The sequence below is a fragment of the Haliotis asinina genome, chromosome 15, assembly GCF_037392515.1.
Source record: "Haliotis asinina isolate JCU_RB_2024 chromosome 15, JCU_Hal_asi_v2, whole genome shotgun sequence".
NCBI lineage: Eukaryota > Metazoa > Mollusca > Gastropoda > Lepetellida > Haliotidae > Haliotis > Haliotis asinina.
This window is the reverse complement of record NC_090294.1, coordinates 50,311,451-50,332,445: the sequence shown is the minus strand read 5'-3', so window position 1 is coordinate 50,332,445 and position 20,995 is coordinate 50,311,451. Positions and strand designations below refer to the sequence as shown.

The 20,995-nt window shown below is 40.6% G+C and overlaps 2 protein-coding genes across 4 annotated transcripts; one reads left to right on the top strand and one right to left on the bottom strand.

The window, feature by feature from the left end:
• Window positions 1-173: 173 nt before the first annotated feature.
• On the top strand, window positions 174-9,967 carry LOC137265103 (myeloperoxidase-like). Its single transcript, XM_067800414.1, has 12 exons — window positions 174-339; window positions 776-908; window positions 1,670-1,917; window positions 2,886-3,065; window positions 3,769-3,853; window positions 4,631-4,740; window positions 4,996-5,097; window positions 5,547-5,648; window positions 7,194-7,911; window positions 8,504-8,673; window positions 9,219-9,321; window positions 9,703-9,967. Exons 1-12 carry the CDS (start codon window positions 174-176, stop codon window positions 9,950-9,952), a joined length of 2,367 nt encoding a protein of 788 aa, XP_067656515.1. The 3' UTR covers window positions 9,953-9,967.
• A 1,867-nt stretch (window positions 9,968-11,834) lies between these two features.
• Window positions 11,835-19,769, bottom strand: LOC137265453 (zinc finger protein 511-like). 3 transcript variants are annotated; one of them, XM_067800856.1, is made up of 7 exons: window positions 19,361-19,769; window positions 18,441-18,590; window positions 17,183-17,242; window positions 15,258-15,393; window positions 14,546-14,664; window positions 13,896-14,111; window positions 11,835-12,824 (listed from the first exon to the last, which is right to left on the bottom strand). In XM_067800856.1, exons 2-7 carry the CDS (start codon window positions 18,584-18,586, stop codon window positions 12,662-12,664), a joined length of 840 nt encoding a protein of 279 aa, XP_067656957.1. In that variant the 5' UTR covers window positions 18,587-18,590; window positions 19,361-19,769; the 3' UTR covers window positions 11,835-12,661. The 3 variants fall into 3 exon arrangements, with proteins under 3 accessions (XP_067656957.1, XP_067656956.1, XP_067656958.1); XM_067800855.1 differs by lacking the exon at window positions 19,361-19,769 and adding an exon at window positions 19,220-19,358; XM_067800857.1 differs by lacking the exon at window positions 19,361-19,769 and adding an exon at window positions 19,300-19,355.
• Between the last annotated feature and the right edge of the window lie 1,226 nt (window positions 19,770-20,995).

The window sequence follows — 20,995 nt, the reverse complement described above, 5'->3', positions numbered from 1 at the left end:
GACAAACCAGAAGGTGAATGAGTATGGTTTACGCATCTTCTAGCATCATGTCATTAAACATACGTTATTTACTCATAGGAGTGTTGAGGAAGACCAGGATCTGACCGAATCAGTGGACAGTCATTCAGTCAACGTTCTGGCGGAGCGTCGTCAACGGGGTTCCCGGGAGAGCGATGACTGACAGCTGTGTTGTCGTCCTAGTCTGTACAGCCCTCGCCCTATGCCTGATAGAGTCTGCGGAAGCTCGTAGTGTTGAAGAGGCAAGAACAAATGTCAAGAACATACTGGAGGAAGCCCTGAGCAAGCTGGACGAACAGGAACGACGTTTCCTTGCAGCAGGTATGCTAGACTGAGTTATGATGACACATTTTCACGCCTGCCAAATACAGCCAGAAATATATTTATTTCAAAATCATCTGGGCCACAGTCGTATGCCACTTTCAAATGAAATTCAATGTCAGTGTTTCAAACATAATTATAGATTTCAAATTGCAATCATGAGGTTGATGTTTGCAAATATTCAAATTAATTATGACGTAATTAGTTTTAGAAACTGTCAGCAACACTTCACCCAAAAGCAAGTCTTATAAGCAGAGAAGGTAGAGTCAGGCTAGATATTCTCGAAACATTCGTAGCCCTACGCACTTCTTAAGCCCATTCTTAGCACATTGGATACGATAAAAGTTAAGAATTCTTAGGGCTACGAACGTTTCGAGAACAAGGGCCCTGGTAAGTATAACTTTGTGGAAGATACATTCAAGAAATATTGTTTCAGGTATTGACTTCCATGGCGGCACCTCAGCCAGATACTTCCATGCGGTTGTTCTCAACACAAAGACTCAATCAGTGAGACTCGGTCGCCAGGCGAGGCAAAGGTTATATGCTATCAAGGCTCTCACCAAGGCTTCGTGAGTATATGTTGTTTGTTGTGCAACACCACAGTCAGCAAGTTTCCATGAATATGGCAGAAGTCTGTATAGAATCGAATCTTGACCGACAGTGATCGACGTCATCATGTACGCAACTGGGAGACAATGACATGTGACAACCAAAGTCAGTGAGTCTGACCATCCGATCCCGTTAGTCGGTCATATATGTACGCGACACAATGAAGGTTAATTTCAAGAATACAAATACTTTAAAATATTCTGAGACATAACCCGTGGAAATGTTTTCAAGCATTGTTTTCCATGAAGCAATCTTCTGTTTGGTGGGATTTACGTGCACTCTCTGTTTGACTTCTGGCTAATCGTCCGACCAAGTTGACAAACAAAACATCTCAAGTTTTAAGGTATAATTCAAAAATGAGTCAGCGAGTTTGGCTGTTTTACTTTGTTTACGATATATGAGGACGTAGGACACCAAACAGGAACTTCTCACATTGCACCCATGTTGGGATCAAACCCGGGTCTTTAGCCGGACCAGCAAACTAGACCACTAGACCATCCCACATCTGAATGGCCACCACCACAACAACAATGCAAGTTGTGAAATAAGCAAGTATGAGTTGGTTAAATACCGTGTTGATGGATAACAGATCATGCCGACCAACTGCTGAACTCAAGCCATCTCATGTTTGAAAGGTCCCCTTTATTATCCAAATACAATATGTAGTACCATAGCCATAATACCATCGAAGTCTCAATAAAAAGTTTCCTTTTCACCATAGTCCAGCCTTTACCAACCACAGTCGGCAGGAAGTCGTCGAGCAGATATCCAACCTTGTTTCCGAGAGTACTTCGTCCTTTAAGGATCTTTTCCAAAATAACGGCACCTGTCCAGCAGACGCGGTGATCACCTGTAACCCGCGTTTCCGTTACCGCACAGCTGACGGCAGTTGCAACAACCTCCACAACCCGCGATGGGGAAGGGCTTTCATCCCCACCCGGAGATTCCTGCCCCCAGAGTATGACGACGGTAAGAAAATATAGCATACGTTAATAGTAATCTGAGCAGAAAAAAAACAACCAAAAAAACCCCAACACTTTTACATGTTCTTCATTGCACTAGTTTATTTTCACACAATATGTCCCAGCCACAGTTTATTCCTTTAGGTGACTAAATGTTAAAAAGACGTAAACCACATTTTCTTTTATTCTAAAATAAAATACATCGGTAAGAAAATGTCTCATATTCCACAACTGCAGTCGTCGGAGCAAAAGCTACTACACAAGTCAGTTGATTTCATCTGTAATAGAAAAGGTTAAATATGTAATTTGCACAGAACACAAATGCTTATCTGCCTCTTACACTTTCAATGGCAAGACTGGGGCACAAAGTAACATTAACAAAATAGTTTCACGTGGATGCAAATCGATTTCTTAACCTAATCTTCATCGAACCAATTCATCTTTACACAAATGGCCCCAAAACAGGCCAGTTTTAGTGATGATAACTGAAAAGACGTAATCCAAATTAACAACAGTTTCTTTAATTTGAAAAACCCAGACAAACTAGGTGTATTTTCTTTTGCCGTCCTTTCCTCGATACAGAGCAGCATAATCATGTGTGTGAAGGAAAACGGGACATTTCTCAATATGTAAACTCCGTTATTCGTGCATGTTTTGCCTTTTATCATATTGTGGTTTGCTATGGAAACACGTAAGACGTCTTCAGAAAAATGCAAATTTTTACAAGGCGTCGTGTTGCTAAAACGTTGACTATTGATTTCAGATTAGTTGTTTTCTGCTTCAGACCCCTCCTAAATTTTCAGGATTCATAATATTGCATTTCTCTTGCCTCTCCCCTGTTTCCCATATAATTAATTCACAATTATTTTTTTCACGCATTTGTTTCACGTAATGATTCATTCTATTAATCTCCGTGGCACCTATCCAGAATACCAAATGACAACTAGTTAGAATTTGGTTACTATTTATGTTTAGGAATTTCCGAACCCAGAGCTCGTGGTAGAGATGGTTACGATCTCCCGAACCCCCGCCTCGTGAGCAGGACCCTCCATACCAGCGATGAGACTGTCCCCGAATCACATGTTCATACCCACCTGGTGATGCAGTGGGGGCAGTTTATTGACCACGACATAATCAGTACACCAATACACAAAGGTAAGTCAGTCTGTTGACCACGACATAATCAGCACTCACCATACAGACAGGTAAGTCAGTCTGTTGACCACGACATAATCAGCACTCCCATACAGACAGGTAAGTCAGTTTGCTTACCACGACATAATCAGTGCTCCCATACAGACAGGTAAGTCAGTCTGTTGACCACGACATAATTAACACTCCCATACAGACAGGTAGGTCAGTTTGCTTACCACGACATAATCAGTGCTCCCATACAGACAGGTAAGTCAGTCTGTTGACCACGACATAATCAGCACTCCCATACAGACAGGTAAGTCAGTTTGCTTACCACGACATAATCAGTGCTCCCATACAGACAGGTAAGTCAGTCTGCTGACCACGACATAATCAGTGCTCCCATACAGACAGGTAAGTCAGTCTGCTGACCACGACATAATCAGTGCTCCCATACAGACAGGTAAGTCAGTCTGCTGACCACGACATAATCAACACTCCCATACAGACAGGTAAGTCAGTATGCTGACCACGACATAATCAACGCTCCCATACAGACAGGTAGGTCAACAAGAAAGAGTTAGCAATCTATATCACAATGGCTCTGTTATCACCTGCTGTGTTGATGATATCCCACCTGAACACCCCTACCCCACCCCCTCCCCACCCTCCACTGCCTATGTACAATATATCCAATTTATACCATGTGACGCTGTTACTGCAGGAACCAATGACTCTGTTATCAACTGCTGTGAGGATGATATCCCACCTGAAAGTTCACCTGAGCTTATTGCACTGCTTGAGGACAGGTAAGGCATGTACATAATCTCTTATTTGTTTGTTTTCGTTCTTATAAAGATGTTCTTCTTGTTCATCGTGCAAGAGAGAAAACATTACATTTTTTACAGTATGACAATGTGGCAAATACAAGTATTTCCGGTATTTCTTTGCAGAGCCATGATACTTATAAACTGTTTCAAACAAAGAATATATTTTTTAATTTTCTGCACGTCTGTGATCTATGGGAAGCGCATATATTTGATTGCATTTAGAATTGGCGAATCCCACTGACATGTTTTCATGACAGACATTATGACATATTTGTCTGTTTTACATGTAAGATATATACCGTGAAAGGTTAATTGTATTTCGACGCATAGGGGTTATCTGCCCCTTGTCTGGTGGATGGGATTGTAATGTGAAATGCAGGTCTCCCGACAGGCTCCTTCCTCCTTCCTTGTTTTGACATTTACATGTATTGATGGTGAAACATGTTTTTGTCATGATATGGATTATAATATTGTCGCTGTGACTCACTCACTCCCGGTATGCGAGTCGACCGCCCACAGTGGTCCTGTACAGTGAGTGTATGGGTAAATTAACGGTCTTCTAGTTATATCACGGGCACACACATACACACACACATTCTCTCCCTTTCTCTCCCTCTCTCTCTCTCTCTCTCACACACACACACACACATACATTCACGCACTCTCACACGCTCACACACTCATGTTAATTGGCAGGATGTATTGGCTGGGATATCGGTACTTCATGTGTCATGTGTGACTATATTGCTATTCTAGGGATGTCTGTTTCCCAATTCCTATCCCGCCAGGCGATACCACTTTCAGGAACAGGACGTGTTTAAACTTCGTGCGCTCAATTCAAGTTCAAAACGCTGAATGTGAATTTGGTAAGTTGACATAACCCATATTTATTCATCTTATTCCATAATTAAGATATCTCTGACTGAAGATCAGACTCGGTGACGTGGATCATGTATTTCTTCGTGTTTAAAATACGTGATTCCAGTCATTTGATTGTCTGGTCGAGATTGGATTATATACCCGGATGAACTGTTGCTGGCTGAAGCGTTAAACATACACTACGAAACAAGAGAAGTAATACCGATGCAGCCTGTGTTTGATTGTGTGATGTTCTGCGACAGAACCTTTGGAACAACTCAACCAGCTGACAGCCTTCGTGGACGGGTCCGCCGTGTATGGGTCCACTCACGAGGAACAAGATGCCCTGCGACAACGTCAGTATGGTAATGCAGGTGTATGACAAGGAGAGATCCTTCGTCTGTTCGTTTTACACTTACTCTACGGATACTGCATGGACAAACAAACCGTCGATTATCATTACGTTTCCTCAAACGGGGTATTCGGTGTATCGAGTTAGTGAGTCTGTCTTTGTTGCGATACCCGTTACTACAGCTTCAACACATCGTTTCATAGTTTGTATCGTCTGGGTACTGTGAGAAAATAAACATTACTCATTATACTGTTATTAGCGAGCAAATTAGAGAATTAGAAAATGTATTTCTCTGGATTTAAAGGTGAGACTGAAATATCAAGAACTGTGTAAACTAACAAAAGGGAACTATGATGTTTTGCGATGATAAATGCATGTATATAAATGCTAATTGCTCTTATAACTAATACTATAAGCAGCTGTATACGTCGTGTACTAATTGGCCTTCATCGTATGCCACAGGACTGTTAGACTTTCAAGATGATCGACTTGAGATGCTTCCGAATTCCAACATGCAAAATTGCATTCCTGAAAAACCCTCAGACAGTTCTTGCTTCCTAGCAGGTGGGTGTTTGTTTACTTCAGTGTTTATATAGACTGTGTGAATGACGGGTGTCATCGGCAGGCAGGTCGGCTTACCCTTTGGGGTACAACTGGTACCATGAGAGACTGTCAGTCGTACATTCAGTATGATATAGCCTCTGCTGTTGTGTTTCCCTCCAGGCCCAGTGGAAACTAAGTGGCCAGATAATCGAGACTTATCTGGTATTGCCGTGTTATATTTACTGGTATCCTGCATATTTATATTATTAAATCCATGACACGTTTTATGGACAAGAACGTCTTTTTTATTCTTTATAAAACGTATAACAGCTAATTCTATATCCTTCTTCATGGGGGCGGTGGGGTAGCCTAGTGGTTAAAGCGTTCGCTCGTCACGCCGAAGACCCGGGTTCGATTCCCTATATGGGTACAATGTGTGAGGTCCATTTTCTGGTGTCCCCCGCCGTGATATTGCTGGAATACTGCTAAAAGCGGCGTAAAACCAAATTCACTCACTCACTCCTTCTTCATGTAAATGCTGAATTGTGCACAGAGTAAATATACAGTGGTAAAACATATTTACACAGTGCAAGGAGGGTAAAAGTACAGTCACTCTGTCATTGTTTGGTGGTTTTGCTTCGTCGCGAGCTCAGCTTGAAACAGTGTAAAAGTCAGAGAAAAGCTATATTACTATAGTACTATGGAATGGAATAATAGAAATGTTTGGTTGATGCTGACGACCCGGGTTCGACTCCCCACATGGATGCAGTGTGTGAAGCCCTGTTCTGATGTTCCCCGCCATGATATTGCTGGAGTGTTGCTAAGCGCGGCGAAAGATTCACTTACACACTAAAATGCGCAAAGATCCAAGAGTCAGGCAGGGTTCACATAATGCACGTTACATTACATTACATTCAGTAGCATGCCCTATTAAACACGAAATACTTCCGTGTGGCTCTTTCCAAACATGAGAGGAAGAGTATGAGAGAGGAAAATTATATTTGTAAGTTTGAACTTTGGAGAACCGGTGGGCGAACAGAATATTACAAAGGGTGTGAAGCTTGAGTTATTAATTAAACAGAAAGTATACACGATATGTGAGTGTGATTAGAGTACACCATGAAATTTCAATGTCAAGTACACTTGTTTAATATCACGTGCACCAAGGGGGTACGACCACTGCGGTCATATTACCGAATGGTATTCGGCATGTGTCTGTTACCGATGGATATACAAAATCTGGCCTGAAGAAACCGAGTGTTGTACATATCTCGTGTTCTTGTGTTCATTATAGTGGAATTGCGTGGTTATGTATCAAGAGTAAAGTGCATTTCTAGAGGATAATGATCTTGTGAATACCAGTATATACTTTAATATCCACATAAAATAACCAAATATTATTTCATAACGTGGCATGCAGCATATCTAAAGGTTGCATAGTGGGTTTTGAAATTCTCATGAAGTAATAATTATTTTTTTTTTAATTTGATAGTACATGTAGTATCTTCCTTCAACATTACAAAACCTAAATTCAGTGATGACATGCAATATATATTTGGTCTCCAGGTGATGAAAGAGTTAACGAACAGAGCGGTCTCATCAGCATGCATACAATATGGATGCGAGAACACAACCGGATTGCCCGAGCTCTGAATCGACTAAATCCTCACTGGGACGATGAATGTGTCTTCCAAGAAACAAGGAAGATTGTTGGCGCCATGATCCAGAAAATCACCTACGAAGAGTTCTTACCAGTTCTCCTCAACAAGCACACCATAAAGTTCTTCCGATTGGAACCAAGCCAAGGGGGTTACAGGACCGTGTACAACGTGACTGCAGATCCCAGCATAAGAAGTGCATTTTCAACTGCAGCCTATCGTTTTGGACACACTTTAATCCGAGGAACATTCTCCGAACTAAAATCCCCCTATGAAATTCATGGAAAATCTTCGCTGACGTCTATGTTTGGTAACGCTTCTTTGATATTTGACACGGAAGGTCAGTCGATACCTTGGCTGCTTGGTGGAATGACCAGAGATCATGTCGAAACATTTGACCGTTTCATGACACCGGATGTGACGAATAAATTGTTCTTGGACAAGGAAGGAAACAGTCTTGACTTGGCATCGCTGAACATCCAGAGAGGGCGGGACCATGGTCTACCAGGATACAACGCCTGGAGGAGATGGTGCAAGCTGCCTGAAGCTGAAAACTTTGGAACTGGATGCAGCGGACTTGTTGACCACCCTGAAGACGCAGCTCGGCTTCTGGGACGGCTATACAAGTGAATCCATGACACGTCTCCGTTTAAAGTTAAATCAAATGAACTACAGAGCATTTACTGTCATGTATAACACATTTGTAAGGGCAACTAATATCCATCCCAAACGCTGCGTGGCAACAAGGACAAATAGTCGAGGGCAAAGCTCAGATACTATTACCCGGTTGCCCGTTGCTGTTGTGTATTAATATCTATAAAGGGGTCACCTGCAGAGGGATTGTGTCGGGACAGTGGCAGTGGTAGCGAATACGTGCTGTTATTATATATCTGAGATGTGCGTGAAATTCGTCGTTAACGATCGCGATGACTTTGATTATTAAAAGGCCGTGTAACATATAATAACATATAATGCCTAGAGAATAATAAGACAAATTGATCCTGTTACTAAAACATGAATTTAAAATTTGAACAGAACACAAAGTAGCTTTTGTTACACTTTACTGTGGATTTAACGAAATTAATCTACGTTGAATCAATAACATGAAAATTGTCAGAGAAAGTATCCATCTCGATCAACACACAGCTGATGGAATACCAGTGACGTCATTATTCTAAAATGTCTTGACCAATGATATCCTGCCATTCCCTGCTCCAGTCACACTGACGACATCGACCTGTTTCCTGGTGCCATTAGTGAACGCCCCCTCCCTGGAGGTATTGTCGGACCAACGGTTGCATGCATCATTGGCACTCAGTTCCAGCTCCTCAAAGAAGGGGACAGATTTTGGTACGAGACGGCAATGGATCCAGTCCGTTTCTCTGTCGGTGAGGCGTTAGCGTACCGCGTATATGCATCCTTGATGTCATGCTATTACCACCGCTGTTGGCGATGTCATCCCGAATACGGGTCCCAGCAACTGAGGAGTTGGTAGCCCAATCGTTATAGGGTTCGTTCATAACGCTGAAGTCCCGGGTTCAATTTTCCCTAATGGGTGAATGGATTTTCATGTGTCTCCCTTCATGATTTTGCTTGAATGTTGTATAAAGCCCAGCAACACCACACTCACAAGTTTGACTTCTTGATAGGATCTGATAATTGATTGTACAAATGAACTGATGTACAAAACTAAGTAGCGGTATTTATTTTAACCCAAATCTGCATATTATGAACGTGTTTGATTGTGACGTGCAAACCACAAACAATGTGCACCTTTTACAAAAACAGCACAGAATTTAAAATAATCCACAAAACAAGTGTTTACTATCTTTTGCGCGTCAGTTTGTATAAATAAACCCTAAGATTGACCTTTCAGAGATTGTCTTCCTATCCAGTTCTCCGGGAAATATATCTCTACGGGTTTTTGGCACAGGTCAGCTCCGCTCCCTCCAGTCTGTGACGATTGCCAAGGTTGTTTGTGAAAATGCCCGACTGGCTCTCATCCAGCCATATGCTTTCCATGTAGCGGACTATATGTAAGTGTCTCTTAACAACTGGGTTATATATGAATGTCTCGTAGCAGCTCGATTAAATATGTGTCTCTTAGCAACTAACTGCATGAATTGGATGTAAGTGCCGTTTGTCCAAACCCGCCACACTCAGCACAAATACTGCTATATGGCGTCTGTCTGTAAGTAATGGCGTCTGTACCATCATGACGTCATGAACATCACTAAGATTTGGGATTCGGTAATATGAACAAACCAAGTCGCCAAGTTTAATCCTGCAATCCATTTTGTCACACAGAACCCTTCTAAAGCAAAGCCACACACCTCCACAATCCTAAACACAAATTGTTTGACTCCTCACATTCAGAGGTACCAACATGTTGATATGTTTGGTTCATTGCTCTGCAGTACAAACCCTCTGGTCCGATGTAGAGACCTGCCTTATCTTGACCTTACACCCTGGGCAGAAAAAGCTCCTCTTCGTAGCGACTGGTCACGGTGGTCAAGGTGGTCACGGTGGTCAAGGTGCATCGGCGGGATGCAACATCGTCGACGGGAATGCAGCTCCAGCTACAGCCGGTGTCTTGGGCCAGACATTCAGAGAAGGCCATGCAGAAGGACGCCATATTATAACAGATACGGACGAAAGCTCGGGTAACTTTTATTCCGTTTATACCCCTAAATGGTGAAGACAGTATGACGTCACTGACACGTCATCATACAGGAGTCTGAGATTCTCCGTTCACTGGACGATGCATCCACGGACATGGAATCACGGGGAAATAACACACGAAAGTGTAAATAAATGACACGCTGTCACTCTTACGTGTTTTTGTCTTATTGTGATCCTAACACGTACATTAACGGTGATAGTTTACTTACACATTGTAAAGCCATGATACATACTTAATTATGATGTTGAATTATACACATTTATACAATTTCGTTCAATTGTTCTGTATCCACTGCTATATCTGGAATGAGTGGTAATTGTTGCTTAACGTCGCATCAAATATTGTACAGTGTCTCGCTGAGAGGTAAGCAGAATTTTGCATTACATTATTGTACCATGCTTGACCATGAATGTGTTGACAGAAGTGCATGATGTTTTTGTGAACATTCAAGATAAAATGTTTCAATACAAGCCAGGCTGTGAGAAACATATTCCTCAACAACACTGATCAGATACCAATGTCACAAGACATGAAAGTTTAGCATCAAATTCACAGGTAATAAAACTTATCGTATTTCTTTGAAAATAAAGACACACCAATGTGTCGTCCACCTATGTGTCTATAACGCGCGAAGTAAAACATGCTGTACACAAAATGTATGTGAACACCCTAAAATATGATTGTCGTATACATACTCTACATTTATAATCTAAGGTAAATGCAATGAGGAGGAGGGTAGTGACGAATGTGTCCACCAGTGACCTGATATTTTGTTAGTGGATCAACGAGAACAATCAGATATGACACAAACATGCTGGCTGACCAGGTTTAGCATGGTACTCTCACAACCTGGCTGTTTTTTTTAAACACTTCACTGAAAGAATGACCTAACCTCTCCTAGTCATTGCTATATCCAAACTGTGGTCTGGTTGTATTTGCTTGTGCCATACCCTAAATGATACAATTTTGCACGTATCAAGTAATGCCCTGGTTCCACGACAGTGTACGAACACATCAGCCAGCCAGCCAACCATGTGATAACAACCACCTCTATAGTCCGTTTGTCTCGAAGGCGGGCTGATGAATTGCAGTCTGGCTCGAATACTAATAAACATAACAAACTCCAAGTCTGCTCTGAAGTGACTACTGCTTCAGATCACACTAATCACAATGTTCATAACATGCAAGGAAATCATGCAATTAATCTGTTGTGGACAAGATGCACCTGTAATCAACACTATAAGCAGCATTATCTTACCTCACACCAGGGATACTCTATAACCAGGGATACTCTATAAAACTCTCTATATAGGCTCCCTGCTCACACATAAATGTATTCTGATTGGCCAAGTGCTCATCTATTAATTTCCGTGTAACCCGCATACAAGCGAGTAACATTTCTATGTACCCCGCTGTGAATGCCGAACTTATTTGGTACTTTATGGTAGTAAATCTTTATCTCAAATAACATTGAATGGCACATGATGTACGGAAATTACTGATGCTATATCTATCTATATTGTCTGCAAAATCTAGCGATTTTGTATCCATGCTTCAAACAACTCAAAAATAACATTGATGTGTTCGGTATGATAAATACGTCAGCAAACTAAAACATCGAGGGTACATCAACCGATGAGCTCCGAGGGACCGGTGAATAACGTATTTATCATACCGAAACACTGTGTACTACAAGCAACAAAAGTGGGTGCTAACTATTATCGTAAGCTATGAACCAAGTCAAACAGATGTTACATACATACATAGTGTTATATACTTACTAATATTTGTCTAGAACAATATCCAGCTCAAATTACAGTACCTTAGGAAACACAAACTGTGGTCATACAAAACAAACAACTTGCATTAGTGGACATATCAATTTATTTTATGACAAAATTCATGTTATGACATGGCAAACAAGTTAAAAACTTATGATCTTCTCCAAACATGAATCACTGGAAAGAGATGACCAACATTAAACTCATGTTGATTTCAGCACTGGAAGAGAAGCTTTGTTCAGTGTAGAGGACAATAACAGTCACAGTGACTGGCCAAAGCACTGACGTTCATTTCACATCTACAAAGTAATAGAGCTTCCTCCATCCACGTTAGCAGATTAACACAACACTGTTATCCTGGGAAGAGGGCATTGTTTGTCCACAGCTAGTTTCAATAACTTCACTTCATTGTCCATCAGCATCTGAGGGGCCGCTACCCTCTCCCCTTCTCAACTGTAAAGTATCATGCTTGGAAATAATCCAGAAGAAACATCTTGAAGGAGCATGCAATCATCAAGAAGTGGAACTACCACTTGCATTTTTTTCAGCTGTTCCTTTCCCCATAACGCAACATGACACAGGTCCACAGGCATACGTTTGAATCCTCTGTCATTTAAAACTACAGCAGCATTCAATCTGTCATTATCTATTTTCATTTTTGCTTGTTTAATGCTGTGCTAAGCAATTTTTCAGCTATATACATGTAACAAACAATCCACTTACTGACATCATGACCATAGACTGATACAGTTAAGATACAATGACACGTATAAAGCAAATCAGCGAGCCTGACCATTCAATCTTGTTAGTTGCCTCTTACAGCAAGCAAGGGCTGCTGACCACATCGGGCACTGACCACAAGCTTCATACTATGCTGTATCACAGATGATGTCTACAGCTGTATACTGTTCCTCATTCCAGCGCATCAATCAGTTCCCCCATGTCAACGTTCTCAATGTGGACACTTGTGTCAGTCTCCATGTTAGACTGGTGCCAGTGTTTGGGTTTCCGGCGCCCCCGAGGTCTCTGGAAGCTCCGTGTAGACCCATGACCAAAACATATATTCTGAGGCACTCTGGAAAATAGCACAACAGCTCTATAAACAGAACACACAGACTAGTGAGATATCAAGCTACTTGGTGAACCTCCACAAAGTATAAGTTTGCTTTCTGAAAGATTTGATCTGATGTAAATTCTTTTGCAAATCTCACTGCTGTTGACTGTCATGTTTCCAATTCAAAAACATTTCTGCCTCAATGAAGGGAAGAATCTTATGGAGGGCATACGTAATGTTTAAATTTTACCCTTTTAATATTTAAAAGGGTACATTTTCTTCAATTTTGATCTATGCACAAACAAAATTATAGAGATCATCCACAGTTTGGGACAGACTGTTTGAAGGATGGTCGTTATGCACCAAGTCATAAGTTCACATGAGCAGCTGGCGATAATGGTTGCATAACAATGCACGAAAATGTAAATAAATGACACGCTGTCACTCTTACGTGTTTTTGTCTTATTTGTAATCCTAACACGTACATTAACGGTGATAGTTTACTTACACATTGTAAAGCCATGATACATACTTATGATGTTGAATTATAAACATTTATACAATTTCATTCAATTGTTCTGTATCCACTGCTATATCTGGAATGAGTGGTAATTGTTGCTTAACGTCGCATCAAATATTGTACAGTGTCTCGCTGAGAGGTAAGCAGAATTTTGCATTACGTTATTGTACCATGCTTGACCATGAATGTGTTGACAGAAGTGCATGATGTTTTTGTGAACATTCAAGATAAAATGTTTCAATACAAGCCAGGCTGTGAGAAAAATATTCCTCAACAACACTGATCAGATACCAATGTGACAAGACATGATAGTTTAGCATCAAATTCACAAGTAACAAAACTTATCGTATTTCTTTGATAATAAAGACACACCAATGTGTCGTCCACTATGGAGATATTACAATAACCATCTTCAAACTAATAAACTCAAGATTACTGATGTCCTTGTTCAGTAATTAAATACATTCTAACATATATCACTCAAAATTAGCATCACAAATATTTATGAAGTAATCTGTATCAGTCAGTATGCAGTCTGCTGGGTATGAAGCTTGACTGTGCTTTGTACTTACTTGTAACTGTACACACGTCTAGCAGTGCCCTCTTGGGGAATGTTTTCCTTCTCCACCATGGTGACCTCCATGTCATCACCAGCCTCATTCTGGACACCAGTTCCTGAGTCACCCGCAGCTTGACTTTTCTGATTGGTTTCGTTGTTCACCCCGGTCCGACTCTGCTGAGCACTACCCATGTCGCCTCCTGCCTTATTCGGATTCACAGATGCCTTACTGAAATCACACACCGACTGAAACCATTAGGCCATTCCTGTGTTGGAATTCAATTAGTGCATTCAATTAAGGAAGTATGACAACATATAGATGAACAACTTCTATATTGCTATGAGAGCGACATTTCCGTGCAGGTTTTAACACCATTAAGCAAGTGCATTCAATTAGGTGCATCCACAAGTCAGGACAGGGAATCACATCAGACATCATTTATCATTGTCACTATGTCTAACTTGGAAACATGGCAACACAGATTATTACACCACCTTAATCAGTTCAAGGAAGATCTTTGACAGATAAGGTCTCTTGTAACTACACAATACAAGAGGCAAGATGCTGTTGTCTTGAAAAACATAACCATTTAAGAACACACATCAGACAGGTACCTGAACATTCTATGAACATATTTTGTCTGACATGCTGTGTCACCTCACCCTGATTTAGCTCTATCAAATCTGTAGTTGGCAGGGTATTTATGCCTCTTGACCATGTGGTTCTTCCTGATCTTTGGGGCAGCGAACTTCTGCTCACATCCTTGAACCAGACACACAAACTGAAACAGTCAACAGTCAGCATCTCAGACATGTCCTCTGTCAACAAGACATTCACCTCTGCAGATGGTTGGCACAATCACACAGCTTTTCAGTGAACGAGTGTGTGAAATGGTTTGAACAAGGAGATCGCTTTCTTACAGCAACATCCATGGTTGTGTGTACAGCAGCTTGTTTGTTCTGTGTGTTTGTTGTTTAATGCTGCACTCAGCCATTTTCCTGCTTTATAATGGCAGTCTGTAAACAATCATGTCAGGACCAGACAATCAAGTGATAGAGTGAGTGAGTGAGTGAGTGAGGTTAGTTTTATGCCACACTCAGCAATATTCCAGCTATATGGCCGCAGTTTGTAAATAATTGAGTCTGGACCAGATAATCCAGTAATCAACAACATGAGCATCAATCTGTGCAATTGGGAACCGATGACGTGTCAACCAAGTTAGTCAGCCTAACCACCTGATCCCGTTAGTCACCTCTTACGATAGCACAGTCGCCTTTTATGGCAAGCATGGGTTGCTGAAGACCAATCACCAATACCTTACTTAGTGAACATGCTGTGGTTAAAGAGTAAGGGAGATAAGTCAAAATGCCTCACCTTGTCCCCAGACTGGAGTGAGAAGAGAGGATCATGGGCTTCTCTCAGGTGTATCTCAAGCAAGTGGTTGGATGGATAGGAACGTCGACACTCACTACAGGTGTGACGGTGGACACTGTTGTAGTGACTCTCATACCTGGGACAGATGAGGGGGGACACACGAATGTTATTTCAAAGAGGAAAATGATGGATGGCAACATGACATTATGGAGCATTGGGATGTTTTGACATGCACAGATGATACTAATATCTTTGTATCCTTTCATTCCAGTATGTTATGTTACAGAATGAGCAAGTGAGTTTTGCACCATTTTAGCAATATTCAGCAATAGCATGGCGGGGAGACACCAGAAAGGTCTTCACACATCCTAACCCATTCTCTTCCCACAGAGGTTACACCTGTCATATATTCCTACGTAAACCTCTGTTCTAATACAGCCATATTTCCCGGTCATCGAGAAACCCCTTTGCGCCAAAAAATCGCAACAGGAATTATCTCCCTTGTTACTATCCAATCAGACCACCTGTTAAATAGACTTAGCTCCAATATGGTGGCCCCCATGGAGTTGGTTCATCAACGTGCGAAGGAAAGCTTTGGTATTTCATGCTTAACTGAAAATCAGAAACTGGCAATAGAGAGTGCAGGAATCGCTGTTTGTAGAAACACAAACTGGTAGTGACAAGTTTTCCCGATGCATTCGGAAATTACCTTGATCTAGCGAATGATCACTCTTGAAAAAACGTCTCTGATTGCACAACTAAATCTGAATACATCCAATCGTGAGTCTTGAACACTCGTACCATGAAAGGGCCGTATTAGAACAGAGGTTATGTAGGAAGATATGACAGGAGTAACCTCTGTGGGAAGAGAATGATTGTAACCTTGTTAGGAATGAAACCTGGGTCGACAACATGACAAGTAGATGCTTTAACCACTAGGCTACCCCACTGCCCCCTCATGTTTTAGAAGTAAACGTCCATAAACTTTCCCCGCAACATATATCACTTAAAATGTCATTCAAAGACTGTGGAACATTTTTTTGCTACGTCAAAATGGAGTGAGATTCAAAATAGTATATGTCACTACGATGTTAATTATATCAGCTACATTAGATGGGGAAGATGATGTGGCACAGAAGCTGGATGTGAAGGTGGTAGCACACAACAACAACAACAACTGTCCTGGCTAAGGGAACAGTTAATAAGAATTGTGTATGAAATGAGACAGGGACACACTTCTGAATCAGCCAGTGAATAAATTTATTTATTATTTTTGGTAACTGTCCACCAAAATCAAAAACTATAAAAGAATACCACATACTCTGTGGATGACTGACTACCCATGTAGATAGATCACAATCTATGATTTGTGTTTGACAGCCTTCTTTTACACTTCTGTACTGTGCTAGGCCACCATTAAAATTGCTGTCTAGTTACGTGTGCCCATCTCATGAACTGTCCATGATGCCACAAGACCCACTAACACGTAAACAAAGGTACATCCTAGCATAAGTAAATCTTCTTGTCAGGTGAAGAGTAGTCTAGTGGTTAAAGTATTTGTACATCACACCATAGACCTGGGTTTGATTCCCCACATGGGTGCAGAGTGTGAAACCATATCTGGTGTCCCCACTGCGACATTGCTGGAATATTGCTAATAGCAGCATAAAACCATATTCACTCACTGTTATCAAGTGCTGCAGCTGTAAGTATATCAGAGCATTGTGACTGTATTTATACAACCAACCTGGACCAGACAATCTGGTGACTGATGAAGCAATCCACACCGTCAGGGCTTGATAGCAACCCCACAAAATACACACATCCTGACAACCGATCAAGATACCTTACTCCCATAACCAGCGTCACTCACGCATTCTATCCCAGAATCCCTCTGGATTTCATGTACAAATTTGTAAACTTACCCTAGGAGTGTATCGAAGGTCTCAGGGCATCCTGCAATGCTGCAGGGAAACACAGGTATCCTGAAACAGAAGCCAGCAAAACTGAGCTACTATCATCTTTACAATGAACAAAACTGCATTTACACAATCAAGTCCTAAGTTCTTGGGACAATATTTGGTGACACCAACATGTGTAACTTTTTCAACAAATGTTCAGCACACAGTAACCAAGGTAACTTTAATCGACACTTAGCACAGAAATCTTGCCTGTGAACCGCATTCAGAATATTTTTGTTATGATCCAGTTTAAGAGAGCGAAGTTCTATCAGTTAACAGTGAGTACTATCATACACTGGCTGTGTTCACAGTTAGTGTATACTGCATGCAGTGTATACATTTCAAAAAGAGATTAAGTGGTTTCCCTTCCTCATGCCATGTCCAGCGCCTAAGACATAACATATGACACGACACTGTGATGCATGATCAGGAACGTTTCAGTATACACAGCTTGATAATGGTACAAGAATCTATACTGAAACACTTCATAATATGTTGTCATTCATAAATTAAGATCATGATCATGCCTTTCTTATTGCTCTATCTCATCAACTTCTATACTACCAATCACTCTGGAACAAATGGTAAATGAATGGGAACTTCTTCCTTAATCTGAACAATATTAACTTTCTTAAGAAATTATTGGACATTTCTATCTTATTTTCACAGTGTAATTCCAGCATGTATGAGTAATAGGAGTTTCTCCCCATGTTAAAATTCACATGGATATTCTGTATTTCAATGGGTATAAGTCCCCACATCCCAGATCAAAGTGATCCTGAAATGACTATCATTCCCCGTTGGTATATGTGACACTGTCAGTATAACCTTACAAGGGTTGAGATGGGTCCAAATTTTCTACCCGGTACTCCACCTCTATTACCCTCTCCTACCTGGATACCTGTCACATCAATTCCTGACAATATATTCTTCAGTTTGGAGGCTAAAATTTTTAGTTTTTCAATAACTTAACCATGTATCATATTAAAAAAGTGACTGTAAATTATATTATTATGTCTATATCTTCAAAGACAATGCGTTTTAATTATGAAGGAATATTAACATATTACATCGTCTAATCTATTAGTCCCATGAGCATAATGGGTCCGGGTACCCAGGTCCAACTCATAACCCACACCTCCCGGGTATCCAGCTTACCTGTCAAAGCCCTAAACCTTATTAATTATATTTTCACTTTTCCTGCAAAGCTGTTCCCACTAACCTCCTGCAGTCCTCTGTGTCTGTCTCCTGGGGCAACTGTTTGACAGAGTAGCAACAGAATCGGTCACCGTCCTCAAAGAACTGGTCTCGGATGTCTCGGGGCCTCTTCTGTGGTCTCCACTGCCAAACTGAGGTCTGGGTCTCCATCAAGCTGGAACATACACAACATACTGGAGATGGTAGAAACAATCCATTCACTTCTACAGATTATGTTATTAGATTTTAATTAGTTTTAATGACTTGAGCAAGCATCCATCAACATGATTCAAATGAATATATACTGAACAGCAAAAGAGATACATAACCACGAAAGTTTACTTGTACATGTATCAGATTCCATTTTTTCGAAAGTTGATTTTGCTGTCAGTATAGATACATAAAAGAAAGGGAATACTTGTTGGTCCACCTGAGTTGTGAACAACTGTGGGCAAGGACTAAATGTTGCCATCACTGTGTGACAGTACTAGCACAAACATGTCTTCTTGGTGCTCATTTCGCAGGCAGAAAAGTAGGCATTACCTATTCATTATGAACAAAATATTTCAAAGCGACCCTGCAGATAAATAACCTTTATTTGTGTAACAATGGTAACTGAAGAGTTGCTTTGATCATTTGCCACTTGCTAGTTTATGGACACAACTGGAACAGTTAGTCTACAGGAAGGTTTCATATCTAATAACTCAAAGCTCACTTCTCCGAATTGCTACCCCTTTCCCGGAACAACAAAAATCTAATAATAAGATAAACTATTAATTAAAGTGTATGTGTTTAATTCATTACTCCATAAATAGCACTGCAAATGACGGTAACTGGTGGCTAGTACATGTTGTTATGAAGTCAAACTTGACAGTCATATTGACATTTTAAATCTACACACTCTCAGATTGAACTGTTGAGAGTGCGTGGTCACATGGCACATACCAGAGTTACTTCCCCTTGTCTTCTGAGCTTGCGACCGCCTTCGTGAATTAAAATACAATCCAGCTACGTATTAGAATTAAACTTGTACATATAATGATATGAACTACACAGAGATGCTGTTTTGTTTCGAAGGTTTCTGAAATACGCGTTAAGGGCACAAAAGACAGTTCACTTCTCCGCCAGTGGGAACGATAGCCTGTCCATCAAGTCATCAATTTTATCCTGTAATATTTCAACAATATCTGCAGAAATAAACATATGAGTGTCGTCCAGGTCCTGTAACACAAACTTCTTTCCCAAAGCGTTCGTATCGTCCAAATGTAGCAGGAACTGTTTCATCGCCGGGTCACATTCGACCAACACACCTTTCATTACATTCACCATCTTGGCGCTCGGTGTTGTGTGTAATAATAGCCCGTGGAAATTGTTCCCCTCAAAACACGGAAAGTCAACATTGCACTGCTCTGAAATTGAACTGAAACAATTATCTGATGTCTCATGGTTTCGAGTTTCATAAGTTTTGACAAACAGTTCATCATAAAAAAATAAATGTTTAGATTTCGGACAATGTACCAGGGGTACTCTACAACTCTGTACAGGCTCCCTGAGTATACTTACAATATCTGATGGGTATCCTTGATACTGAGTAAGTTCGCTTCTTGTGATACATTTAGACATTCAAAACAAGGAAAGGGTCACAAAACGCAAAAGTATCGTGAGAACATGTGTTAACATCAGCTGTCCTTGTAAAAAGCCTGCTTTGAAACATTTTTGAATACATTAATAATTAATTCAGATATCTTATTGCATGTGGGGAATGGAATGGACATTAACAAAATGTTAACTGACACTATCACACTGCCCTAAAAATATAGTGTAAAACTCTCACAAAGCGTTCTAAAACACCTTTCCAGTTTTGTCAAATAATAAGAACCACAAGAAAGAAAAAAGTTATGGAACTATAACCCGCAAGCATCAGTGGTGAATCAGATCAGATCGGCAATATGTCACATTTTTCATACACCTCAAATACACCCTAACTTTCTTTTTTAGATTATGAAACTATCACTATTACTTGCAAACACATTTCACCTGATATTATATTCCCCTCATATGAATTAAAGGTGTATGTGAAAGATGTTTTTGAGGAAGTAACTAGCATTACTCAAACAACGGCGTATAGCATTTCAATGGCGAAATGTCATATTTCACACACCCCAATTACACCCTAACAATGTTTAAGTCATAAAACTGTCACTGTTACTTGCAAATACCTTTCAACTAAAGGTATGTTCTCCTTCTAAATATTTAACGAATGTGTGAATATATAGGCTCCCTGGTAAAACAGAACTCGTCATACTCTCTTTCGACCATCACCGAAAACGCTGCTCGGATTTACTCGAATTTCAAGAGCAGCGCCATTAACTATTTCAGCTTTAGTTTCATATGTTGCATGAGCGTTTGAAATGTATGGACAATTCTTTAACACGTCTTCAAATGTAACATTTCCGATCCCATTGTGTAATTTATTTCTTTAATTGAAACACATTCACGAAGATTGATATTTAAGTCGTCTTGCCATCTGTAGATTTGTAATATATGTGATAACGTATGTAGCAGGAATTTACTTTATGT

What these genes read in the sequence shown, in the direction of transcription:
- LOC137265453 (XM_067800855.1), bottom strand. Translation starts at nt 19,293, where the DNA reads ATGACTGTCAAGTTTGACTTCATAACAACATGTACTAGCCACCAGTTA. An exon ending in GACACAGAGGACTGCAGGAG is followed by an intron (nt 17,243 to 18,440) that starts GTTAGTGGGAAC and finishes CTTCTGTTTCAG; the next exon opens with GATACCTGTGTTTCCCTGCA. An exon ending in CACTCCAGTCTGGGGACAAG is followed by an intron (nt 14,665 to 15,257) that starts GTGAGGCATTTT and finishes TGACTGTTTCAG; the next exon opens with TTTGTGTGTCTGGTTCAAGG.
- LOC137265103 (XM_067800414.1), top strand. Translation starts at nt 174, where the DNA reads ATGACTGACAGCTGTGTTGTCGTCCTAGTCTGTACAGCCCTCGCCCTA. An exon ending in ACGACGTTTCCTTGCAGCAG is followed by an intron (nt 340 to 775) that starts GTATGCTAGACT and finishes ATATTGTTTCAG; the next exon opens with GTATTGACTTCCATGGCGGC. An exon ending in CAGTTCTTGCTTCCTAGCAG is followed by an intron (nt 5,649 to 7,193) that starts GTGGGTGTTTGT and finishes TTTGGTCTCCAG; the next exon opens with GTGATGAAAGAGTTAACGAA.